General features: G+C 52.8%; 1 protein-coding gene across 1 annotated transcript; it reads left to right on the forward strand.

Moving 5' to 3' along the window:
* Positions 1 to 21,645, forward strand: PPP1R13L (protein phosphatase 1 regulatory subunit 13 like; the record flags this gene model as incomplete). The annotated part of the gene is made up of 13 exons (XM_080702087.1): positions 1 to 124; positions 11,892 to 11,968; positions 12,055 to 12,197; positions 12,575 to 13,085; positions 13,168 to 13,266; positions 13,342 to 13,433; positions 13,649 to 14,069; positions 15,967 to 16,427; positions 18,150 to 18,281; positions 18,375 to 18,508; positions 18,581 to 18,747; positions 19,548 to 19,747; positions 21,607 to 21,645. Exons 2-13 carry the CDS (start codon positions 11,914 to 11,916, stop codon positions 21,643 to 21,645), a joined length of 2,454 nt encoding a protein of 817 aa, XP_080558213.1. The 5' UTR covers positions 1 to 124; positions 11,892 to 11,913.
* Between the last annotated feature and the right edge of the window lie 278 nt (positions 21,646 to 21,923).

Genomic DNA, 21,923 nt, shown 5'->3' on the forward strand with positions numbered 1-21,923 from the left:
TCCCTGCATCCCGAGTCACGTCGTCTAACCTGTTCCCGGTGCCAGCCCCGCCCCGTCCTCCGCTCCCCGCAGCCGGAGCCGGAGCCGGAGGAAGACCCCCGGAGCCAGGATCTACCACCGACCCGTGAGTTTCACCCCCTTGGGGCCCAGCAGCCCTGGGGGAGCCCGACACCGCGTCCCTGGGAAGTCTGGGAGGGGACTTTGGACGCTGGGTCCCGGGGCAGGATTTCGGGTGCGCAGACGCCAGGGTCCCGGGAAAGAGAGAACTCGGATGGCTGATTTACTGGGTGCAAGAAGAGGGGGCTCGGGTGCCCGAGTTTTTGGAATGGAGGGCTCAGAACCCTTGATTCCGGGGAGACGTGGGAGGCGGAGAGTTCCTCAATCTTGGGGGCTCTCGGAAGTCTGCGTCTTTGGGAAGTATTGGGGTCTCGGATCCCTGAATCTGAGACAGAAATGGGAGGCTCGGACGGTGGGGCTCTGGAATGGGGGGGTCACTCTGTCGTCCACCAGCTGCTTTTCCCACTAGGTTTTCGAGCTGAATTAAGGGTGGGGCTAGGATAGTGGAACCTGAGTCTCAAATAGAGCAGAACCCGAGGCACTCCGGAGGCTGTGTCCCGCCCTCCCCCCAATAATCTCCGGCGCTAGGGTGGGGGCAGGGTACAAGAAAACCGGGGCAGCTCTCCAACCTCCTCTGTGCCGCTGAGCGAACCCCAACATGTCATTAACCCGAGAGTCAGACCTGCCTGACCAGAGGAGGGGCATTCACCCCCAGGGCGCCCCCTAGCGGAGGTGGGAGCTGCCTATTGCCCGACGAGGGTAGATTGCTGGAGTTTGCAGAAGTTGGTCTAGAGTGCTGGGGTTGGATTCTGGGAGGCTTGTGTGGCCAGGCACTTACACATTACCTGGAGGAAGGGGTGAGCTGAGGCTTACAGGTGACCGAGGCAGCAGAGCAGGGTGGGGGGTGGGTCAAGATTTGACCTCTCCCTCTTCTGGCAGCCCTGGGGGTGGGGGAGGGATGCCATGGGATTTTTTAAACTAACCTTCCTGGGGCTCCTCGCCCTGACCCTGAAGAAATGTCCCCTTCACTCCACTGTCTGACCTGTGGTTTTGCCAGAGATAAGGGAGGGGTAGAGGCTAATTCTGGAGGTGTCTGTCCTTGAGGCTGGGGGAGGGCAGGGGCAGGCAGGCACCTCCCTCTGTTCCTCTCCTTCCTCTCCACCCCGTGTCATGTGGGGGGATTAAGCAGGGAGGGGGACAATGGGTGAATCGACCTGAGAGGGGTGTTTGCTAATGTCTGGGCTTGAAGGCATTTAGTGACAGCTTGAAACGAAATTAAAAATAATAACTGTGGCTGCCAAACCAGGGTTCGTGCCATGCCAGGCTCAGGTCTGGCCCCTGGACAAGATGGATTCCATTGTCTAGAGAAGTCTCAGGCGACAGCCCAAAGGTGGGACCTGCAAGTTCTACCTTTAACGAGATTTGCTGACCCCAGGGAAGGACTCCTTCCTACTAGTGGGGAAACTGAGGCAGGCAGACAGACACCTCCCTGCTAGTGGGGAAACTGAGCAGACAGCGCCTACACTTTGTCAGATTCTATCTGGAATCTTCTAGGACTCTCCCTGCTCTAGTCCCCAAGTTACTAGGAACTATCATTGGCCAGAACTCAGAAATGTACAGGGAGAGCCGGGTGTGTGGGGCATGCGTGTGATTCCAGTTTTGGGGAGGCTGAGACAGGAGGGATGCAGATTCATGACCAGCCTCATCAACTTAAACAAGGCTCTCAGCAACTAGTGAGACTGTTTCTTTTTGTTTTTCTTTCTTCCTTCCTCTTCTGTTTTTTCCTTTCTTTCTTTTGTTCTTTCTTTCCTTTTTTTGTGGTAATAGGGGTTGAGCACAGGAGCATTCTAACCCTGAGCTACACTCTACCCCCTTGTTTTAGTTTTTATTTTATTTGTTTATTTACTTATTTATTTATTTTTGCAGTACTGGGGATGGAACCCAGGACATTCTATCTCTGAGCTCTACCCCCAGCCCTATTTTTTATTCTTTTTTTTTTTTTTTGTGGTACTGGGGGTGGAACTTAGAGGCTTTCTACCTCCAGGCTATACTCTCAGACCTTTTTCTATTTTATTTGGAAACAGGGTCTCACTAAGTTGCCGAGAGCCTCACTAAGTAGCTGAGGCTGGCTTTGAACCCAAGCAATCCTCCTGTCTCAGCCTCCCAAGCGCCACCACACCCGGCACTTATTTTTCATTTTTTTGAAATAGGGTCTGAGATGCAAAGAGCCTCACTAAGTAGCTGAGGCTGGCCCCAAACCACGATCCAACTGTCTCAGCCTCTCAAGATGCTGGGATTACAAGTGTGCGCCACCATGCCCAGCTTAGTTTTTATTTTGAAACGGGATCTTCCTAGGTTGCTGAGAGTTTCACTACTTGCTGAGGCTGTCCTGGAACCTGTGATCCCCCTGTCTTAGACTCTCAGGTACTGGGATTACAAGCATGTGCCACCACACACGGCTGTGAGACCTTGTTTCAAAATAAAAAAATTAAATGGGGCTGGGGTATAGGTCAGAGTTAGAACTCCGGGTTCAATCCTCAGTATGAGAAAGAAAGAAAGACTCTTTGCAACTCAGTGAGACCCTGTTTCAAAATAAAGAATAAATGTCGGGCGTGGTGGCGCACGCTTGTAATCCCCGCGCTTGGGAGGCAGAGACAGGAGGATCACGCAGGTTCGAAGCCAGCCGCGCGCGCTGGCTTAGGAGACCCTGTTTCCAAATAAAAATGTAAAAATAGGTCTGGGAGTGTAGCCCGGAGGTAGAAGGGCTTCCAGGAACCCCAGTACCACCAAAAAAAAAAAAAAAAGAAGAAGAAGAATAAAAATAGAGGGCTGGAGGTGTAGCTCGAAGGTAGAATGCCCCTGGGTTCCAGCCCCAGTACTGCAGAGAGACAGACAGACAGACAGACAGACAAGAAAGAAAGGTACAGGGAGAATTTAGGGCTCTGAAACCCAAAGGCCCAGGAGGCTGAGCACTCTAGCATAAAAACTCAATGGACTTGCTGGGTGTGGTGGCGCACGCTTGTAATCCCCGATCTTGGGAGGCTGAGACAGGAGGATTGCACGGGTTCGAAGCCAGCCTCAGCTACTTAGTGAGGCTCTCAGCAATGTGAGACCCTGTTGCCAAATAATATAAAATAGGTCTGGGAGTATAGTCCGGAGGTAGAAAGCCCCTGGGTTCTACCCCCAGTACCACCAAAGAAAGAAGAAAAATAAAACCTCAGGACTTTTATTTTTATTGATTGATTGATTCGTTTTCATGGTGCTGGGGATTGAACCCAAGGGCTTTTAGAATTTCAGAGTCTTCTTGGTAGGGTGCTACACACTTGTAATCCCGGTATTTGGGAGTCTGAGAAAGGAGGATAGCAGATTTGAAGCCAGCCTCAGCAGTTTAATGAGATAGTCAGCAACCTAGTGAAACCTTGTTTCAAAATAAAATAGGGCTGAGATGTAGATCAGAGGTAGAATAGCCCTGGGTTCATTCTCCAGTGCACTAATAATAATAATAATGATAATAATAATAATAATAATAGTAACAAATTTCAGAGTTTAAAGGGCCCTTTGCAGAGAAAATTACTTTGAGTTTTCAGCTCTTGTTCCGCCTCCTGGATTATCTTTTTTTTTCTTCCCTTTTTTCTTTTTCTGTGTGCTGGAGATGGAACCCAGGACCTCAGACATGCAAGCATGCTAGGCAACTGCTCTGCCACTGACTTACATCCTCAGCCAGTGTTATTTATATATTTATTATTTATTTATTTTTTGGTACTGAGATACTCAGGGGCATTCGACCTCTGAGCTATACTCCCAAACTTATCTCTTTATTTTTGTTTATTTATTTATTTATTTATTTATTTTTACATTACTGGGGATTGAACTCATGGACATTCTACCTCTTGAGCTATACCCCCAGCCCCATTTTTTATTCTTTTATTTGAAACAGGGTCTAAGTTGCAGGGGGCCTAACTAAGTAACCGAGGCTGCCCACGAACCTGTGATCCTTCTGTCTCAGCCTCCCAAGTACTGGGATTACAGGGGTGCGCCACCATGTCCACTGTTTTTATTTTGAAACAGGGTCTCACTAAATTGCAGAGGGCCTAAGTAACTGAGGCTGGCCACAGCTTGAAACTGTCATCCTCCAGTTTCAACTTCCCAAGTACTAGGATTGGAAGGTACACCACCATACCTGGCTTTATTTTATTTTGTGGTATTGGGGATTGAACCCAGGTGCATCCTACCTCTTAAGTCACACCCCCCAGCCCTATTTTTTTATTCTTTATTTTTTAAACAAGGTCTCACTAAGTTGCAGAGAGCCTCATGTAGCTAAGGCTGGCCGTGAACCTGTGATCCTCCTGTCTCAGCCTCCCAAGTACTGGGATTACAAGTGTACATCACTTCACCCAGTTATTTTTATTTATTTATTTTTGGTGGTACTGGGGATCGAACCCAGCGGCATTTTACCTTTGAGCTACACCCTCAGCCCGATATTATTTCTTATTTGGAAACAGGGTCTCTTTGGGTTGATGATAATCTCACTACTTGCTGAGGCTGTCCACAAACCTGTGATCCTCCTATCTCAGCCTCCTAAGTACTGGTATTATAAGCATGTGCCACCATGCGTAGCTTTTTAAAAATTTGAAACAGGGTCTCACTAAGTTGCTGGGGCTGGCCTGGAACCTGTGATTCTTCTGTCTCAGCCTCCAAAGTACTAGGATTGCAGGCATGCGCCACCATGCCTAGCTTTGTGCTATCTTAATGAACCAAGAAAGCTGGTGATTAAAAACCCAAGATGTGTGAGCTTTATTTTGTGTACAGTGCTATTCTAAGTACACAAACTAGGTTACCCAGTCCTCACACCCCTTTGAGATGAAGATGTTAATACCTCTATTATACACCCAAGGAAGCCGAGGTCCAGAGAACCTAAATAACTAGCCAGGGGTAGAGGCTTAGAGAGGGGAAGTCCCAAGCCCATTCTACAGGTCCACACAGGGAACAAAAAAGAAAACCAAGTCCAGAAGAAGGTGGGGCCTCTCCCGTCCACAGTGCGACTTGTTGAAGCTGGAGAATTCCATCCTGGGTGTTCCCAGCCCATGCTGGCTCCCTGACCCGGTTCCCACTGCGGGATGACTCCTCTAGGAAGCCCATAGGATCTTTAACCCCAAAGAACTTGGCTAGGCTGCAGAAAAGGCCGGCTAGGGGTGGGGCGAACAGGGGAACCCAGGGGAGGACATCTGGGTGTGGACAGGAGCTGGAGTTGGAGGGGAGCCCAGGGCAGAAGATCTGGGGGCGGAGGGCAGTCCAGGAGCCTGGGAACTGAGACCTGGCCGCGCCACCCCGTGCCCCGCCCTCGCGCCCCGCCCGGCCCGCTCCCCTGCCTCGGGAGGTGCGCACCTGCCCGGGCTCGCCGCACATTCCCGGGGCCTGAGCTCAGGCGCTTTCCCCCGCCGCCCCGGGATCGGGCCGTGAGCGGGCGCCCCCTGGCGGTCCCGACTCCCACCAGCCAGGGACTCGCAGGCTTTTGGGGATCCGGAAGCTGAGACAGGAGATTGCAGGTTCCAAGCTGCAAAAGAACCGCTTATTGCTAAAAAGCTACACTGGAGGCCACATAGAATGCGCGCGCGTGTGTGTGTGTGTGTGTACTGGGAATTGAACCTAGAGTCATTCTACCTCCAGGCATACCCCCAGCCCCATTTTATTTTATCTATTTTTGCGGGTCTGGGGGTGGAACCCAGGGGCATTTGACCTCCGAGCTACACCCCCTGCCCAATTTTTTATTCTTTATTTTGAAACAGGGTCTCACTGAGTTGCAGAGGGCCTCACTAAGTAGCTGAGGCTGTCTGCGAACCGCGATCCACCAGGTCTCAGCCTCCCAGATGCTGGGATTACAAGCGTGTGCCACCACGCCCGGCTTATTATCTACTTATTTTCATGGTACCTGGAAAATTGAACCCAGGGGTATTTGAATTCTGAGTTACACCCTCATCCTATTTTATTTTTTATTTTGAAATAGTTCCGAACGTGGTGATGCACCCTCATAATCCCAGCATTTGGGAGGCTGAGACAGGAGGATCGCAGTTCGTGGCCAGCCTTAGCTACTAAGTGAGGCCCTCTGCAACTCAGTGAGCTCCTGTTTCAAAATAAAGAATAAAAAATAGGGCTGAGAGTGTAGTTTGAAGGTAGAATACCCCTGGGTTCCACTCCCAGTACTGAAAAAAATAGAAAAATAGAAAAATAAATAATAGGCCTGGGGGGTGTAGCTCAGAAGTAGAATGCCCTTGGGTTCCATCCCCAGTACTCCAAAAAAGAAAGAAAGAAAGAAAGAAAGAAGGAAAAGCCAGGTGTGGAGGTGCACTGCTTGTAATCCCAGCATTCTGGAGGCTTAGAAAGGAGAATCACAGTTCACAGCCAGCCTCAGCTACTTAGGTCCTTTACAACGGAGTTAAATCCTGTTTCCAAATAAAGAAAAAGAAAAAGTAGGGCTGGGTGTGTAGCTCAGAGGTAGAAGAATACCCCTAGGTTCCACCCCCAGTACCACACACACACACAGAGAGAGAGAGAGAGAGAGAGAAATAAAATGCCCCTGAGTTCAGTCCCTAGTGCATTTTATTCCCTGTGTATCTCTGAGATTCTAAGAGCCCTGAGTTTTTATTCCTGTAGTTTTCACTTTCTGAGGCTTCAATTCTCAGAGCCCTGAATTCCTTCTGCACTTTCAGGCCCGTCGGATCCTCACGATAGTGCACTGGGGTGAACTATTGTGTATCTCCAGCATTTTACAGATTAGGAAACTCAGGCGCTCTGGTCAGGGTCTGATAGTGATCCTGCCATAATTGAACTCCCAGGGGTCCAGCTTCCTATTTCAATTCCTCTCTCTCTCTCTCTCTCTCTCTCTCTCTCTCTCTCTCACTGGGGATTAGACCCAGGGGTGTTCTGGTGTTCTACCTCTGGGCCATACCCCCAGATTTTTTTTGTTTTGAAACAGGGTCTTGCCAGGTTGCGAGAGTCTCGCTAAGTTACCGAGGCTGTCCTAAACCTGTGATCCTGCTGTCTCAGCCTCCCAAATACTGAGGTTACTGGTGTGTGCCACCTACACGCCCGGCTCCCTATTTTATTTTTTTACTTTTTGGTGCTCAAGGTTGAACCCAGAGGCATTTTATCTCCAAGTTCTACCTTCAACCCTATATTTATTTATTTATTTATTTATTTATTTATTTATTGCGGGTATGGGGATGGAACCCAGGGGCATTTGACCCCCAAACTATACCCCCTGCTCTATTGTTTTTCTTCCTTCCTTTCTTTCTTTCTTTCTTTATTTTGATTTATTTATTTTGTGTGTGTGGTACTGGGGTTCCTGGAAGCCCTTCTACCTCCGGGCTACACTCCCAGACCTATTTTATATTTTTGAAACAGGGTCTCTTACTCCAGCGCGGCTGGCTTAGAACTTGCGCGATCCTCCTGTCTCCGCCTTCCAAGCGCGGGGATGACAAGCGTGCGCCGCCACGCCCGGCTTGTTTTTCTTTATTTTGAAACAGGGTCGCACTAAGCTGCAGAGGGCCTCACTAAGAAGCCGAGGCTGTCTGCAAACCGCGATCCTTGTGTCTCAGCCCCTACCCCCCCAATGCTGGGATTACAAGCGTGCACCACCACGCCCACTTGTCTCACTAAATTGCTGAGGGACCTCACGGAGTTGCTGCAGATCACCTTGAACCTGTGATCCTCCCATCTTAGCCTCCCAAGTACTGTGATTATAGGTGTGTGCCACCACCCCTGGCTTATATTTTTATTTATTTTTTATTCTTAAATTTTTTTGTGTGGTGCTGGGGATTGAACCTAGGGGTATTCTACCTCCGGGCTCTGTCCCCAGACCTATTTGTTTTAATTTGGAAACAGGGTCTCATTAGGTCGATGAGAGTCTCACTACTTGCTGAGACTATCCTTGAATCTGTGGTCCTCCTGTCCCAGCCTCCCAAGTGCTGGGATTACAAGCATGTGCCACTGTGCCTGGCTTATTTTTTTTTTTTATCTTGAAACAGGGTCTTGCCAAGTTGCTGAGAGTTTCCCTAAGTTGCGGAAGGTTTTGCTAAGTTGCTAAGGGTCTCGCTAAATTGATGAGGATCGTCCTAAGTGGATGAAGGTCTCAATAAGTTGTTGAGACTAGCCTCAATCCTGTAGTCACCAGGATTACAAGTGTGCACCACCATATCCGGCCCCTATTTATGCTTGTGCCCTGCTCTAACTTTCAGGATAGTGCAGTCCTGGGGTAGACACAAAGTGGAGCAGGAGCCGGGCGTGGTGGCGCGCGCTTGTAATCCCAGCACTGGGGAGGCTGAGACCAGAGAGAGGATTGTGGTTCACGGACAGCCTCAGCTGCTTAGTGGGGCCCTCTGCAATTTAGTGAGACCCGGTTTCAAAATAAAGAATAGAAAACAGGGGCAGGGGGTGTAGCTCAGAGGTCGAACGCTCCTGAGTTCCATCCCCAGACACACACACACATACACACACATAAATAAATAAATAAATAAATAAATAAATAATAGGGCAGGGCTTGTACCTTGAGATCGAATGCCCTGGGTTCCACCCCAAGATTTGGGGGGAAAAGAGAGAGAGAGAGAGAGAGAGAGAGAGAGAGAGAGAGAGAGAGAGAGAGAGCAGGAAAATTCTGGGCTAACCAAAGTTATAGAATTTTAGACTATCCAAAGATAGAGTCTTAGATTTAGAACTTTCCAATGATAGGCTGTCAAGCCAAGGGGTTCAGGGTCTACAGTCTCAAGCAAGGTCCTTAAAAGTTCAGAATGGGCCGCGCGTGGTGGCGCACGCTTGTAATCCCCGCGCTTGGGAGGCAGAGACAGGAGGATCGCGCAGGTTCGAAGCCAGCCGCGCGTGCTGGCTTAGGAGACCCTGTTTCCAAATAAAAATGTAAAAATAGGCCTGGGATTGTAGCCCAGAGGTAGAAGGGCTTCCAGGAACCCCAGTACCACCAAAAAAAAAAAAAAAAAAAAAGGTTCAGAATGGAGACCTCTTAGTGAAGAGGCTTCTCAAAAGTGTGTGCCTCTCCTTTTCACTGTGGGGAAACTGAGGCCCCAAGAGTGGAGAAGACTCGTTGCCCAGGGTTACACAACCCCTGTACACCCAAACGAGCTGCCAACGCCAACAGGTCCTGTTCCCGCGGCTTCCCAGACAGAGGCCGATGTGAACATGCCCCGGCCCGCCCTGCTGCCCACGCCCGTGTGGCCAAAGCTAAGAGGTCAGAGCAGCAGGTTGGTGACAGGGCCCGCGGGCGTGGCGGCTGCCATGGGGATGGGGATGGTGCTGGCTTGACCGGTTCCTGTGGCCCAGCTCTCTCCCATTGGGCTGCTGGCCACGGCTGGCCTGGCCACCTCCCCTGTACCCGCTCCTACAAAGGGTCATTGTGAGCCAGGACTCTGGGGAGAGGAGGCTGGTGGTTGCTGCCCTCTGGGATCCCTGGGGTGGTGGAAAGCCCGCAGAAGAGCAACTTAGATCTAGCGCGAAGCTCACTACTTGGACATCTTGCAGGGTGACCTTGAGCAGATGTAGCTGAGTCTCACTTTTTTGCCCACTAAGGGGGCTTTGACCACGAGATTGAGGTCTTGAGTGTGATGCACTTGGCACACCATTCTAGGAAGCAGTGGCCCCACAATTCAGGTGGTTGTTTTTCTTACATCATGTGCTCTGGGACACGGTAGGTGACACAACTGTTATTTTAAAAAATACTTCACTGGGCGTGGCGACACACACCTGTTTTCCCAGTACTTGAGAGGCTGAGATAGGAAGATCGCAGGTTCAAAGCCAGCCTCAGCAACTTAATGAGGCTCTGAGCAACTTAGTGGGACTCTGTTTCAAAATAAAAAAAATAAGCCCGGTTCGGTGGCGCACTCTTATAATCCCAGTACTTGGGAGGCTGAGATGGGAGAATCGCAGGTTTGCAGCCAGCCTCAGCCATTTAGTGAGGCCCCCCGGAACTGAGACTCTGTTTCAAAATAAAGAACAAAAAAATAGGAGCCAAGCCGGGGCATGGTGGCGCACGCTTGTAATCCCCGCACTTGGGAGGCTGAGACAGGAGGATCACGCAGGTTCGAAGCCAGCCTCAGCTACTTAGTGAAACCCTGTTTCCAAATAAAATATAAAATGGGTCTGGGAGTATAGCCTGGAGGTAGAAAGCCTCTGGGTTCCACCCCCAGTACCACAAAAAAAATAAAAAATAAAAATAGGAGCCAGATGTGGTGGCCCAAGTTTGTAAGCCCAGCACTTAGGAGGCTGAGACAGGAGAATTGCACAGGTTTGAAGCCAGCCTCAGCTACTTAGTGAGACCCTGTTTCTAAAGATATATATAATTTTTTTTTTCTTTTGGGTGGTCCTGGGGGTGGAACCCAGGGTCTTTTCTAACTCCGGGCTATACTCCCAGACCTATTTTATACTTTATTTGGAAACAGGGTCTTACTAAGTTGCTGAGAGTCTCAGTAAGTAGCTGAGGCTGGCTTCGAACCTGTGCGATCCTCCCGTCTCAGCCTCCCAAGTGTGGGGATTACAAGCGTGCGCCACCAGGCCCGGCATATATATAATTAAAAAAAATAAAGTATAAAATAGGTCTGGGAGTATAGCCTGGAGGTAGAAAAGCCCCTGGGTTCCACCCCCAGTACCACACACACACACACACACACACACAATATAGGGCTGGGGGTGTGTCTTAGAAGTAGAATGCCCCTGGGTTCAATTCCCAGTACTGCAAAAATAAATAAATAAGTAGCCAGGCGTGGTGGCACACACTTGTAATCCAGTATATAGGAGGCTAAGATAGGAAGATCGCAGGTTGGAGGACAGCCTCAGCAAGTAGTGAGACTCTCATCAACTTAGTGTGACCCATTTCCAAATAAAAATAAAATAGAGTTGGTCATGTAGCTCAGAGGTCAAATGCCCTTGAGCTTAATCCCCAGTTTAAAAACAAAAAAAAAAAAAAAAAAAAAAAAAAACAAGAGCTCCAAGACAGGAGCCCTGGTGCCCTGGTTGGTGCCTGTAATCTCAGTTCTTGAGAGGCTGAAGTACAGGATCACAGGTTCCTTGGGATGCTAAAACAGGAGGGTCACAGGTTCCAGGCCATCACTTGGTAACTTAGTGATACCTCATTTCAAATAAAAAGGGCTAGGTTGTCTGGCGTGGTGGCGCACGCTTGTAATCCCAGCATTTAGGAGGCTGACACAGGATGATCCGGGTTCACAGCCAGCCTTAGCTACTTAGTGAGGCCCTTTGCAACTCAGTGAGACCCCCTGTTCCAAAATAAAGGATAAGAAATAGGGCTGGGGGTGTAGCTCGAAGGTAGAATGCCCCATCCCTAGTACCTAAAAAAAAAAAAAAAAAAAAAGGCTGGGTTGTAGCTTAGAGGTAGAATGCCCCTGGGCTCAACCCCAACACCAAAACAAATAGATTAAAAAAAAGAAAGAGGCTGTGGGGTACAGTCAGAGGTAGAGCACACCTGAGTTCAATCCCCAGCCAAAAGAGAGAGAGAAGAGAGAAGAAAGATGGGAAAGGGCCATGTATGGAGAGTGATTTTGTTGAGAGAGGGTGGGGGGGGGAGAGGGAGAGGAAGAGAGAGAGAGAGGGAGAAGGGCCATATATCGAGAGTGAATTTGTTCAAAGTCTTCTAAAACGGCTTTGGACTTAGAGGTAGCCTATGGTGGTCTAGTCTTTGAAGGAATTGACGTTCACGAGCTGGGGGAGTGGAAAGGCAAAGCGCTCCCAGCGGAAGGAAAGGGAGTAAAGGCGCTGGCGGGCTCCCCCCGGGCCTGGCGTCCCGGAGGGCGGGTCTGAGCCGGCTCCCCACCTCGCAGGCGCCCCGCCCTGGCCGGCACCATGGACAGCGAGGCGTTCCAGAGCGCGCGGGACCTTCTGGACCTGAACTTCCAGTGTGAGCTGGGGCGGGGCTGCGGGGCAGGCGGGGCGGGGCCCCGGCAGAAGGCACCCCCTCACGGTCCCGCCCGCCCGCCCGAGCAGCGCTGGCCATGAAGCACATGGACCTTAAGCAGATGGAGCTGGACACGGCGGCGGCCAAGGTGGACGAACTGACCAAGCAGCTGGAGTCACTGTGGTCAGACTCGCCAGCGCCTCCGGGCCCGCAGGCCGGAGTCCCCCCTAGGGTGAGCCTGGTCCCTGTCCTACCCCCAACACCCCCCCCCCCACCAAGCTAACTTTTCTCCACCCCCCCAACCGGAGGCTCGGATTCCAGGCAAGACTGCCAAGTATGGTGGTGCAGGTTGCGCGGTACTCAGGGCATTTGAGAGAGGGTCCGGGGAGGTGACGTCTAACAGGACCCCCAGAAGGAAAGGAGCCTTTCCTAAGTGACTGGCTAGCCTCAGCCTAGGGCCCTTCCCCAGCACTCCTCACCCGAGTTCACTGTGCCTAAATCTGCCCCACGGACCCCCTCCCACCCCTCTGGACCGGCCTTTGTTGACTTTTGCTGGTTTTCCGCACCGAGCCCTCCACTGATGGGCCCCAACGCGCCCGCCTCCCACAGCTGTCCCGGTACAGCTCCAGCCCGGTCCCCGATCCCTTCGGCAGCCGCGGGTCCCCCCGAAAAGCAGCTCCCGACAGCGCAGACGCCTCGTTCGGGCGCTCGGAGAGTGCGCCGGCCCTGCACCCCTACAGCCCGCTGTCCCCCAAGGGCCGGCCGTCGTCGCCGCGCACCCCGCTCTACCTGCAGCCCGACGCCTACGGCAGCCTGGACCGCGCGCCCTCGCCCCGGCCCCGCGCCTTCGACGGCGCGGCCAGCACCCTGGGCCGTGCGCCCTCCCCGCGGCCCGGCGCGGGCCCGCTCCGCCAGCAGGGCGGCCCCGCGCCCTACGACTTCCTGGGCCGCGCGGGCTCGCCCCGAGGCAGCCCCCTGGCCGAGGGGCCCCAGGCTTTCTTCCCCGAGCGCGGCCCCTCGCCGCGCCCGCCGTCCGCAGCCTACGACGCGCCGCCCGCCTTCGGGAGCCCGCTGCTGGGCGCGGGCGGCAGCGCCTTCGCCCCGCCGCTGCGCGCGCAAGGTGAGCCCGGGGGACCCCGGCGTGGGCAGGCGGTGCCCGGCCCAGCCTCCTCTCACAGCCTCCTGGTAAACAAACCCCGCAGACGACCTGACGCTGCGCCGGCGGCCCCCTAAAGCCTGGAACGAGTCGGACCTCGACGTGGCGTACGAGAAGAAATCTTCCCAGACCGCGAGCTATGAGCGTGGGTGTTGGAGGCCGGGAGGGCGGGCCCTGGAGGGGAGGTGCTCCCCCGCGGCTTAATGGCTCCCATCCCCAGGGCTGGACATCTTTGCGCGACCCGCTTCGCCCGGCCTGCAGCTGTTGCCCTGGAGAGAGAGCAGCCTGGACGGGCTGGGGGCCACCGGCAAGGTGAGGGGCTACCGACCTAGGGGAGGGGGCGGGCAGTCTCCCCTTCTTGGTGTGCTCCCGGGCCTCTCTGCGCCCTCCCCCCTGCTTTGCCTTCTTTATCCTGGCTTTTCCATCCCTCCTGGACCCTCCTCCCCACCCGCATTGTTTTCCCTCCCTCTTCCTCTCCCCCTCCTCCCTGCGCACACCTGAGCCTCTTCTGCGCCTCTTCTTCCCAGGACAACCTCACCAGCGCCACCCTGCCGCGCAACTACAAGGTTTCGCCCCTGGCCAACGAGCGGCGTTCGGATGTGGGCACCTACCGCCGCTCGCTGGGCTCGGCGGGGCCGTCGGGCACCTTGCCGCGCAGCTGGCAGCCCGTCAGCCGCATTCCCATGCCCCCCTCCAGCCCCCAGCCCCGCGGCGCCCCACGCCAGCGCCCCATCCCCCTCAGCATGATATTCAAGCTACAGAATGCCTTCTGGGAGCACGGGGCCGGCCGGGCCACGCTCCCGGGGTCCCCCATCTTCTCCCGAGCACCCCCACCTAAGATGCCTCCCCAACCTCAGCCTGTCCCCCAGCCCCAAATGCAGCCCCAGCCTCAGCCCCAGACTCCAGCCCCCCAGCCTCCTCAGCAGACATGGCCACCTGTAAGCGAAGGTGAGTGAGCTCGGGGGTCCTCGAGGGGGGTGAAGGAAGGACCAGCTCCGGGAGCATCACGGCCCAGCCTCTCTCCAGCTCTGTCCATGCAAAGAGCTGGGCCCTGTATGCTGAGAAATTTGCACAGGAGCCAGGGATTCACAGTGGTTAAACATGGGCCTGAGGCCAGGCTGCCTGCTTCCACGCTGTGTGACCTGGGCAAGTCATTTAACCTCTCTGGGCCTCACTTTCCTAGAGTGTGAAAGCTGCATATGGATTGAGCCTATCTTGTTGGGATATGGTATTATAACAATATCAAGCCAGGTGTAGTGACATTTGCCTGAAATCTCAGTACCTGGGAGGCTGAGACGGGAGGATCACAGGTTCAATGACAGCCTTATCAAGTAGTGAGACTCTCATCAACCTAGTGAGACCCTGTTTCAAAATAAAGTTAAAAAGTGGGACTAGAGCTGGGCGTGGTGGCGCACGCTTGTAATCCCAGCATCTGGGAGGCTGAGACTGGAGAATCGCGGTTCGCGGACAGCCTCAGCTACTTAGGGAGGCCCTCTGCAACTCAGTGAGACCCAGTTTCAAAATAAAGAATAAAAAAATAGGGCAGGGGGTATAGCTCGGAAGTCAAATGCCCCTGGGTTCCATCCCCAGAACTGCAATAAATAAATAAATAAATAAACAAATAAATAAAAAGTGGGACTAGGGTTTTAGCTCAGAGGCAGAATGCCAGTGGCTTCAATTCCCAGCCCCCCCCCCAAAATCTAATCTTTAAAAAAAAACCCTCAATAGCTAACATGTTAGGTATTACTATTTTTTTTTTTCTGTGTGTATGAGATCAGTAGAGTTAAGCAGAGAAGCCTTACCCCTCTCTCTACCAATAATTTGCTGTGTGACTCAGGATAAATGACCTAGCCTGTATGAGCCACTGTTTTTCCACCCATGAAGAGTGATTAATACCTACTTTATAGGATTGTGACAGGGATTAGGAGATAAGAGATAAAAGAGTAGTTATTATTATTCCCACCTGCTTTGGAAGCATTGCTAGAGTAAGACAGAAAGAAGGGACCACTCTGATCCCGGCAGGAGTTTTCTGCCTGAGGTATTAAGAGAGGAATTTCTTAGCATCTTAGAAATCAAGTCTTCTGTGGTTGATAGGAGTACAGACTCTGGAGTCAGCCATCCGTGTGGCTGTGGGTAGCTCACTCACCCTCTCTGGAACCCAGACTTTCTTTCAATAAAATGGAGATGATAGCTTGTCTACTTCAGAAGGTAGGGGGAACACGGGGCCTGATAATGCACACTTGTGATCCCAGTTCTTGGGAGGCTGAGACAGGAGGATCACAGGTTCAAAGCCAGCCTCTTCAATTTAGTGAGGCTCTCAGCAACTTAGCAAGACCCTGTTTCCAAATAAAAAATAAAATAGGGCTGAGGGTATATCACGGAGGTAGGAGGCCCATGAGTTCCACCCGCAGTGCCCCTCCAAAAACTGCTACATACATCCTAAGTGCTCAGTAAATGAGAGATATATATTATTGGGGGCGGGGAGGGAAGATCCGTGTACACAAAATCGCCATTGTGTACATATGTGAGAACACCAGTGTCGATTCAGTGCCCTGTAAGAGGAAGGGGGAGGTGGTGGGAGCTGGGGGAGAGCCACCAAGTGCTGCGAGCATGTATGCCACTATCCTTATGAGTTTCATTATGATACTGGACTATAACGCAGCAATAAAAGTATAAACAATTATACATTATTCACAGCCCAGGGAAGGTGTAGGCCAGACAGGGCAAGAAACTGCCCTGAGGTCACACAGCAAATAAGGTGCTGAATGCAGGTCCCAGAAGTTGTTAGGAGTCTTGGGGGTTTCCTGAGGACTCGTCCTCTGATGGAGGCGCTTGTTCCCGCTAGGCATCTTCAAATCCCCGGCTGAACTGGAGCCTGAGCCAGAACTAGAGGGGCTTCTGACACCGGTGCTGGAGGCGGGCGACGCAGATGAAGGCACTGTGACTCGGCCCCTCAGCCCCACGAGGCTGCAGCCAGCGCTGCCGCCTGAGGCACAATCAGTGCCGGAGCTGGAGGAGGTGGCCCGAGTACTGGCAGAGATTCCTCGGCCCCTCAAACGCAGGGGCTCCATGGAGCAGAGCCCCGCCGTGGCCCTGCCCCCCACCCACAAAAAGCAGTACCAGCAGATCATCAGCCGCCTCTTCCATCGTCATGGTGGCCCAGGACCTGGGGGACCCGAGCCTGAGCTGGCCCCCATCACTGAAGGATCTGAGGCCAGGGCAGGGCCCCCAGCTCCAGCCCCACCAGCTCCTATACCACCCCCAGCCCCGCTCCAGAGCAGCCCACCAGAACAGCCACAGAGCATGGTAAGTAAAACAGGGAAACTGGGTTGTCTTTGCTAGCAACTGGGTCCACATGCTGTGACAAAGAACCCCCAAAATATGGTGGCCTAAATGAAAATAGTGTTTTGTGTGGGTTTGTTTTGGGGGCGGGGTTATTTTTTATTTTTTTATTTTATTTATTTATTTATTTATTTATTTATTTATTTATTTATTTATTTATTTTTACTGAGAATTGAACCCAAGAGCAATCTACCCCTGGGCTATACTTCCAGCAAATTTTATTTTATTTTATTTTATTTTATTTTATTTTCAGTATTGAGGATGGAACCCAGGGGCATTCTACCTCCGAGCTACACTCCCAGCCCTATTTTTTAGACTTTATTTTGAAACAGGGTCTCACTGAGTTGCAAAGGGCCTCACTAAGTACCTGAGGCTGGCTGTGAACCGTAATCCTACTGTCTCAGTCTCAAATACAACTTAGACCCTGTTTAAAAATAAAAAATAGGGCTGGAGCCGGGCCTGGTGGCGCACGCTCGTATCCCAGTATTCAGGAAGCTGAGACCAGAGGATCATGGTGTGGACAGCCTCAGCTACTTAGTGAGGTCCTCTGCAACTTAGTGAGACCCTGTTTCAAAATAAAGAATAAAAAATAGGGCAGGGGGTGTAGCTTGGAGGTCAAATGCCCCTGGGTTCCATCCCCAGACCCGCAAAAAGTAATAATAATAATAATAGGGCTGGGGGTATAGCTTGGAGGTAGAATGCCCCTGGGTTCCATTTTCAGTACCCCAAAAATTAAAAAAAAAAAATAGCCAGCATGGTGTCGCACGCTTGTAATCCCAGCGCTTAGGCTGAGACAGGAGGATCTTGCAGGTTTGAAGCCAGCCTCTGCTGAGCTAAGAGATCCTGTTTCCAAATAAAAAATATAAAATAGGTCTGGGAGTGTAGCCCAGAGGTAGAAGTCCCCTGAGTTCCATCCCCAGTACCACCAAAAATAAGAATAAAAAAATAAAGAATAAAAAAAAGAGGCCTGGGCCGGGCGTGGTGGCGCACGGTTGTAATCCCCCGGCTTGGAAGGCGGAGACAGAAGGATCTAGCAGGTGTGAAGCCAGCCCCGCTGGCCAAACAAACAAACAACCCTTTAAAATAGGTCTGGGAGCCAGGCGTGGTGGCGCACGCTTGTAATCCCCGCGCTTGGGAGGCAGAGACAGGAGGATCGCGCAGGTTCGAAGCCAGCCGCGCGTGCGCTGGTTTAGGAGACCCTGTTTCCAAATAAAAATGTAAAAATGGGTCTGGGAGTGTAGCCCCGAGGTAGAAGGGCTTCCAGGAACCCCAGTACCACCACAAAAAAATAAAAATAAAAAAATAAAAAAATAAAATAGGTCTGGGAGTGTAGCCCGGAGATAGAAGGGCTTCCAGAAACCCCAGTACCACCAAAAATAAATAAATAATAAAAAATATAAAAATAGGGCTGGAAATATAGCTCCAAGGTACAAATGCCCCTGGATTTCATCCCCAGTACCACAAACAAAACAAAACAAAAAAACCAAAGTTATACTGTTATGGGGAACCAGAGCCTAGGAGAACCAGGGCACCCTGGACCTTCCTCCCTGGGTGTGAATCCCAGCCCGACCTCAGTCGGTATGACCTGGGGCAACTGTCGCCCAGGCCTTAAGCCTCCATCCCACGCTGGGCAATGGGTGTGCTGTGCTAGCCATCCAAGTCGCTCAAGTCCCCGCCGCCCCGCAGGAGATGCGCTCGGTGCTGCGGAAGGCGGGCTCCCCGCGCAAGGCCCGGCGCGCGCGGCTCAACCCGCTGGTGCTGCTGCTGGACGCGGCGCTGACCGGGGAGCTGGACGTGGTGCAGCAGGCGGTGAAGGAGGTGAGGGAGGGAGGGCCGCCCAGGCGGGGTGACGGTGCGGGCCCGCGGGCGGCGAGCCTGGAGGCTGAGGCTATCCCTCCCCGGGCCCCCCAGATGAACGACCCCAGCCAGCCCAACGAGGAGGGCATCACAGCCCTGCACAACGCCATCTGCGGCGCCAACTACCCCATCGTGGACTTCCTCATCGCCGCGGGCGCCAATGTCAACTCCCCGGACAGCCACGGCTGGTGAGCCCCGGGCCGCGGGGGTGGGGGGGCCGGCCGGGCCGGGCGCCCCTCTCACGGGCCCCTCACACCTAGGACACCGCTGCACTGCGCGGCTTCGTGCAACGACACCGCCATCTGCACGGCACTGGTCCAGCACGGCGCTGCCATCTTCGCCACCACGCTCAGCGACGGCGCCACCGCCATCGAGAAGTGCGACCCCTACCGGGAGGGCTACACCGACTGCGCCACCTACCTGGCAGGTGCGCGCAGGGCTGGGGCTCCGCTCGCCCCTAGGGAAAGGAGGATGGGTGCTGAGCCAGCCCTGTGGCGGCATCACAGAGGACAGGGCGGGAGGACGGGCCCCGGGGCGGGTGGGAGTGGGATGGGGGACTGCAGCCCTTCTGCAGAGAAGGGGAGCCCCGCAGGCTGTGCCATTCAAACTGGATGGTGTGTGTGTGTGTGGGGGGGGGTCGTACAGTTCAGCTGCTTCCTCACCAGTGGGGAGGGAAGTTGGAGGTTCCAACTGTACCATCTGCCTGGCACAGGGCTTTGTACTCTGGTTCTACACGCCTGGCAGGTGAGCAGGCCGTGCTGCTGGGAAGGGTCTTAGAGACTGGTTCTTTATAGGGAGATCTGAGGCTGTAACGTGTCTTTCCAGCGGCCAGACTATATCACCGGGTTCCAGGGTAGGAGGGGAAAATAGGGGGGACCCGTGCAGATTGCACCTGGGGTCTCAATTGCACACCTGGAGGGGCTACTTGTATCATAGGTTGATGTTAGGTACCATGGGCTGTAGGAATTCAACAGTGTACAAGAGGGGGATGGGGACCGTTGACCTCGTCCAGACGGAGGGGCTGGCCCAGCTTCATGTCCTCGACCCTAGGAGCTGCCAGGCCTGGCACCTCATCTCCATCTCTGGCTCCCATCCCCAGACCTGGGCAGTGCAGCTTTGCAGGTGGCTCACCCCTCCTCCTTGGCAGGCGCCAAATCCCAGGGCCTGTCCCGGTGTCCAGCGGGGCTCCTGGGCCGGGTTCTCACGCCTCCGCGCGGCCTGTTTCAGATGTGGAGCAGAGCATGGGACTCATGCACAGCGGGGCAGTGTACGCGCTCTGGGACTACAGCGCCGAGTTCGGGGACGAGCTGTCTTTCCGCGAGGGCGAGTCCATCACAGTGCTGCGGAGGGACGGGCCAGAGGAGACCGACTGGTGGTGGGCAGCACTGCACGGCCAGGAGGGCTACGTGCCCCGAAACTACTTTGGGGTGAGCACCAGGGGAGAGATTGTGGGGCGTCCCCTGGTGGCAGCTCCCTGTAGATCTCACAAGGAAATGAAGGAGGGAGAGGCGCAGCCCATTATATAGGGTGAACGAATGGGGCCCGGAAGAGTTCATTATGGGGGGAGGGGGCAAGGGAGAGTCCTTTATAGATAGGGGGAGGTGAGGAAAAGCCTAGTTACTGGGGTGGTGTTTGGTCCTGTCCTCATGAGTACCACCTTATTGGTTGATTCATTCCCCAATTTTTTTTTTTTTTTTTTTGGTATTGGGGATGGAACCCAGGGGCATTCTACCTCTGAGCTATACCCCAAGCCCTATTTTTTTATTATTATTTATTTTGAAACAGGGTGTCACAGAGTTGCAAAGGGCGTCACTAAGTAGTAGCTGAGGCTATCTGCGAACCCCAATCCTCCTGTCTCAGCCTCCCAAATGCTGGGATTACAAGCATGGGCCACACAACCGGCATGCCCAAATATTTTTTATTGGCCTGGGAGTGTGGCTCAGTGGTGGCACGCCTGTTTAGCATGTGGAGGCCTAAATCCCCACGGCTACAAAAAAATCAGCATCCTTGATTATATGGATGGTAAGTTTAAAGAAGAACCGATTTTGAGGCTAAGTGGTGTAGCTCAGTGGTAGAACACTGGTCTGGCATGTGCTAGGGCCTGAGTTCCATCCTCAGGGCCACGAAAAAAGAAAGAAATGGCCAGGCATCGTGCACACACCTGTAATCCCAGGATTCAATAGGCGGAGACAGGAGGATGGCAGATTTGAAGCCAACCTCAGCAATTTAGGCTCTCAGCAACTTAGCGAGATCCTGTTTCCAAATAAAACAAAACTGGTCTAGGGTGTAGCTCAGAGGTAGAATACCCTGGGGTTCGAACCCCATCACCAACACACAAATGATAGATAGATAGATAGATAGATAGATAGATGAATAAGTGAATGTCTGGGCTTAGCAGTATATTTCTGTAATCCCAGTACTTGGGAGGCTGAAATAGGAGGATCACAGGTCCAAGTCCAGCCCTAGCAATTTTGTGAGATCCTGTTCTAAAATAAAAAGTAAAAGAGCCGGGTGTGGTGGTGCATGCCTGTAATCCTAGTACTTGGGAGGCTGAAACAGAAGGATCACAGGTTTGAAGCCGGCCTTGGCAACTTCCTGAGGCTCTCAGCAACTTAGTGAACCCCTGTTTCCAAATAAAAGATAAAATGGGTTGGGGATTTAGCTCTGAGATAGAATGTCCCTGGATTCAACCCTCAGTACCACAAAAAATAAAATAAAAAGAGGGAGGGAGGGAGAAAGAGCGCGCGCATGCTGGGCTTGGTGGTACATGCCTGAAATCTCTGTATTTGGAGGCTGAGACAGGAGGCAAAACCTCATTTCAGTGCCCTTGAGTTTAATCCAGAGGGAGAGTAAGGAAGAATCCCATCTTAGTGATGGGGAAAGTTAGAGTTGACTATTCTAGGCATGGTAGGGAGGGTGTTTTTTTAGAACTGGGGGAGATTCTAGTAGGGTATCTGATCGAGGGCTCCATTGTATTTCTTCAAGAGAATATCCTTTTAATTTGGGGGTAGATGGAGGTGGTCCCCAGCCAGCCCCAGAGGTAAGGACAGGCAAGCAGCTCTTCTGTGGAGTTTGGGGGACACATGATATACTGTTCCATCAGGAGTCTACTAAGTAGAAGGCCCCATATTGTGTTTGGGGGTAACAAAGAACCCCAGTGCTCTATTATGATTTAGGGGAGTCCACCAGGAAGGTTCAGGAGGACGGAGGCAGACCTCCTTGGGGGTGGCTGTTGGGATGAGGGGCAAGGGCTCCTGGTGTCTGTCTGAAGGTCGGCTTCTCTCAGCTCTTTCCCAGGGTGAAGCCTCAGAGGAATAAAGTGTAGCAGGCTAGAAGGATGTTTCCCAGGACAACAGGAGCACGCGGGCCTGCCTTCACTGCTGACAGACCCCTCTACTTACTGCTGTGTTTACCTGCAACCCCAGCCCTCCAGAAGTGGCCCTCACCGCCTGTTCTCTGCTCTCCCAGAAGCCCAGAGGATAGGAGGAAGAACCCCAGCCTTAAGTTTAGCAACCTGCCTTAGCCACTGGGGGCCCAGGAGGTGGGGCTGGGAATCTCTGGGGCCAAGAGACACCCCCCCCCTACATTTGCCAAATCAGAACC

Source organism: Muscardinus avellanarius, assembly GCF_963383645.1.
Source record: "Muscardinus avellanarius genome assembly, chromosome: 10".
Lineage (NCBI taxonomy): Eukaryota > Metazoa > Chordata > Mammalia > Rodentia > Gliridae > Muscardinus > Muscardinus avellanarius.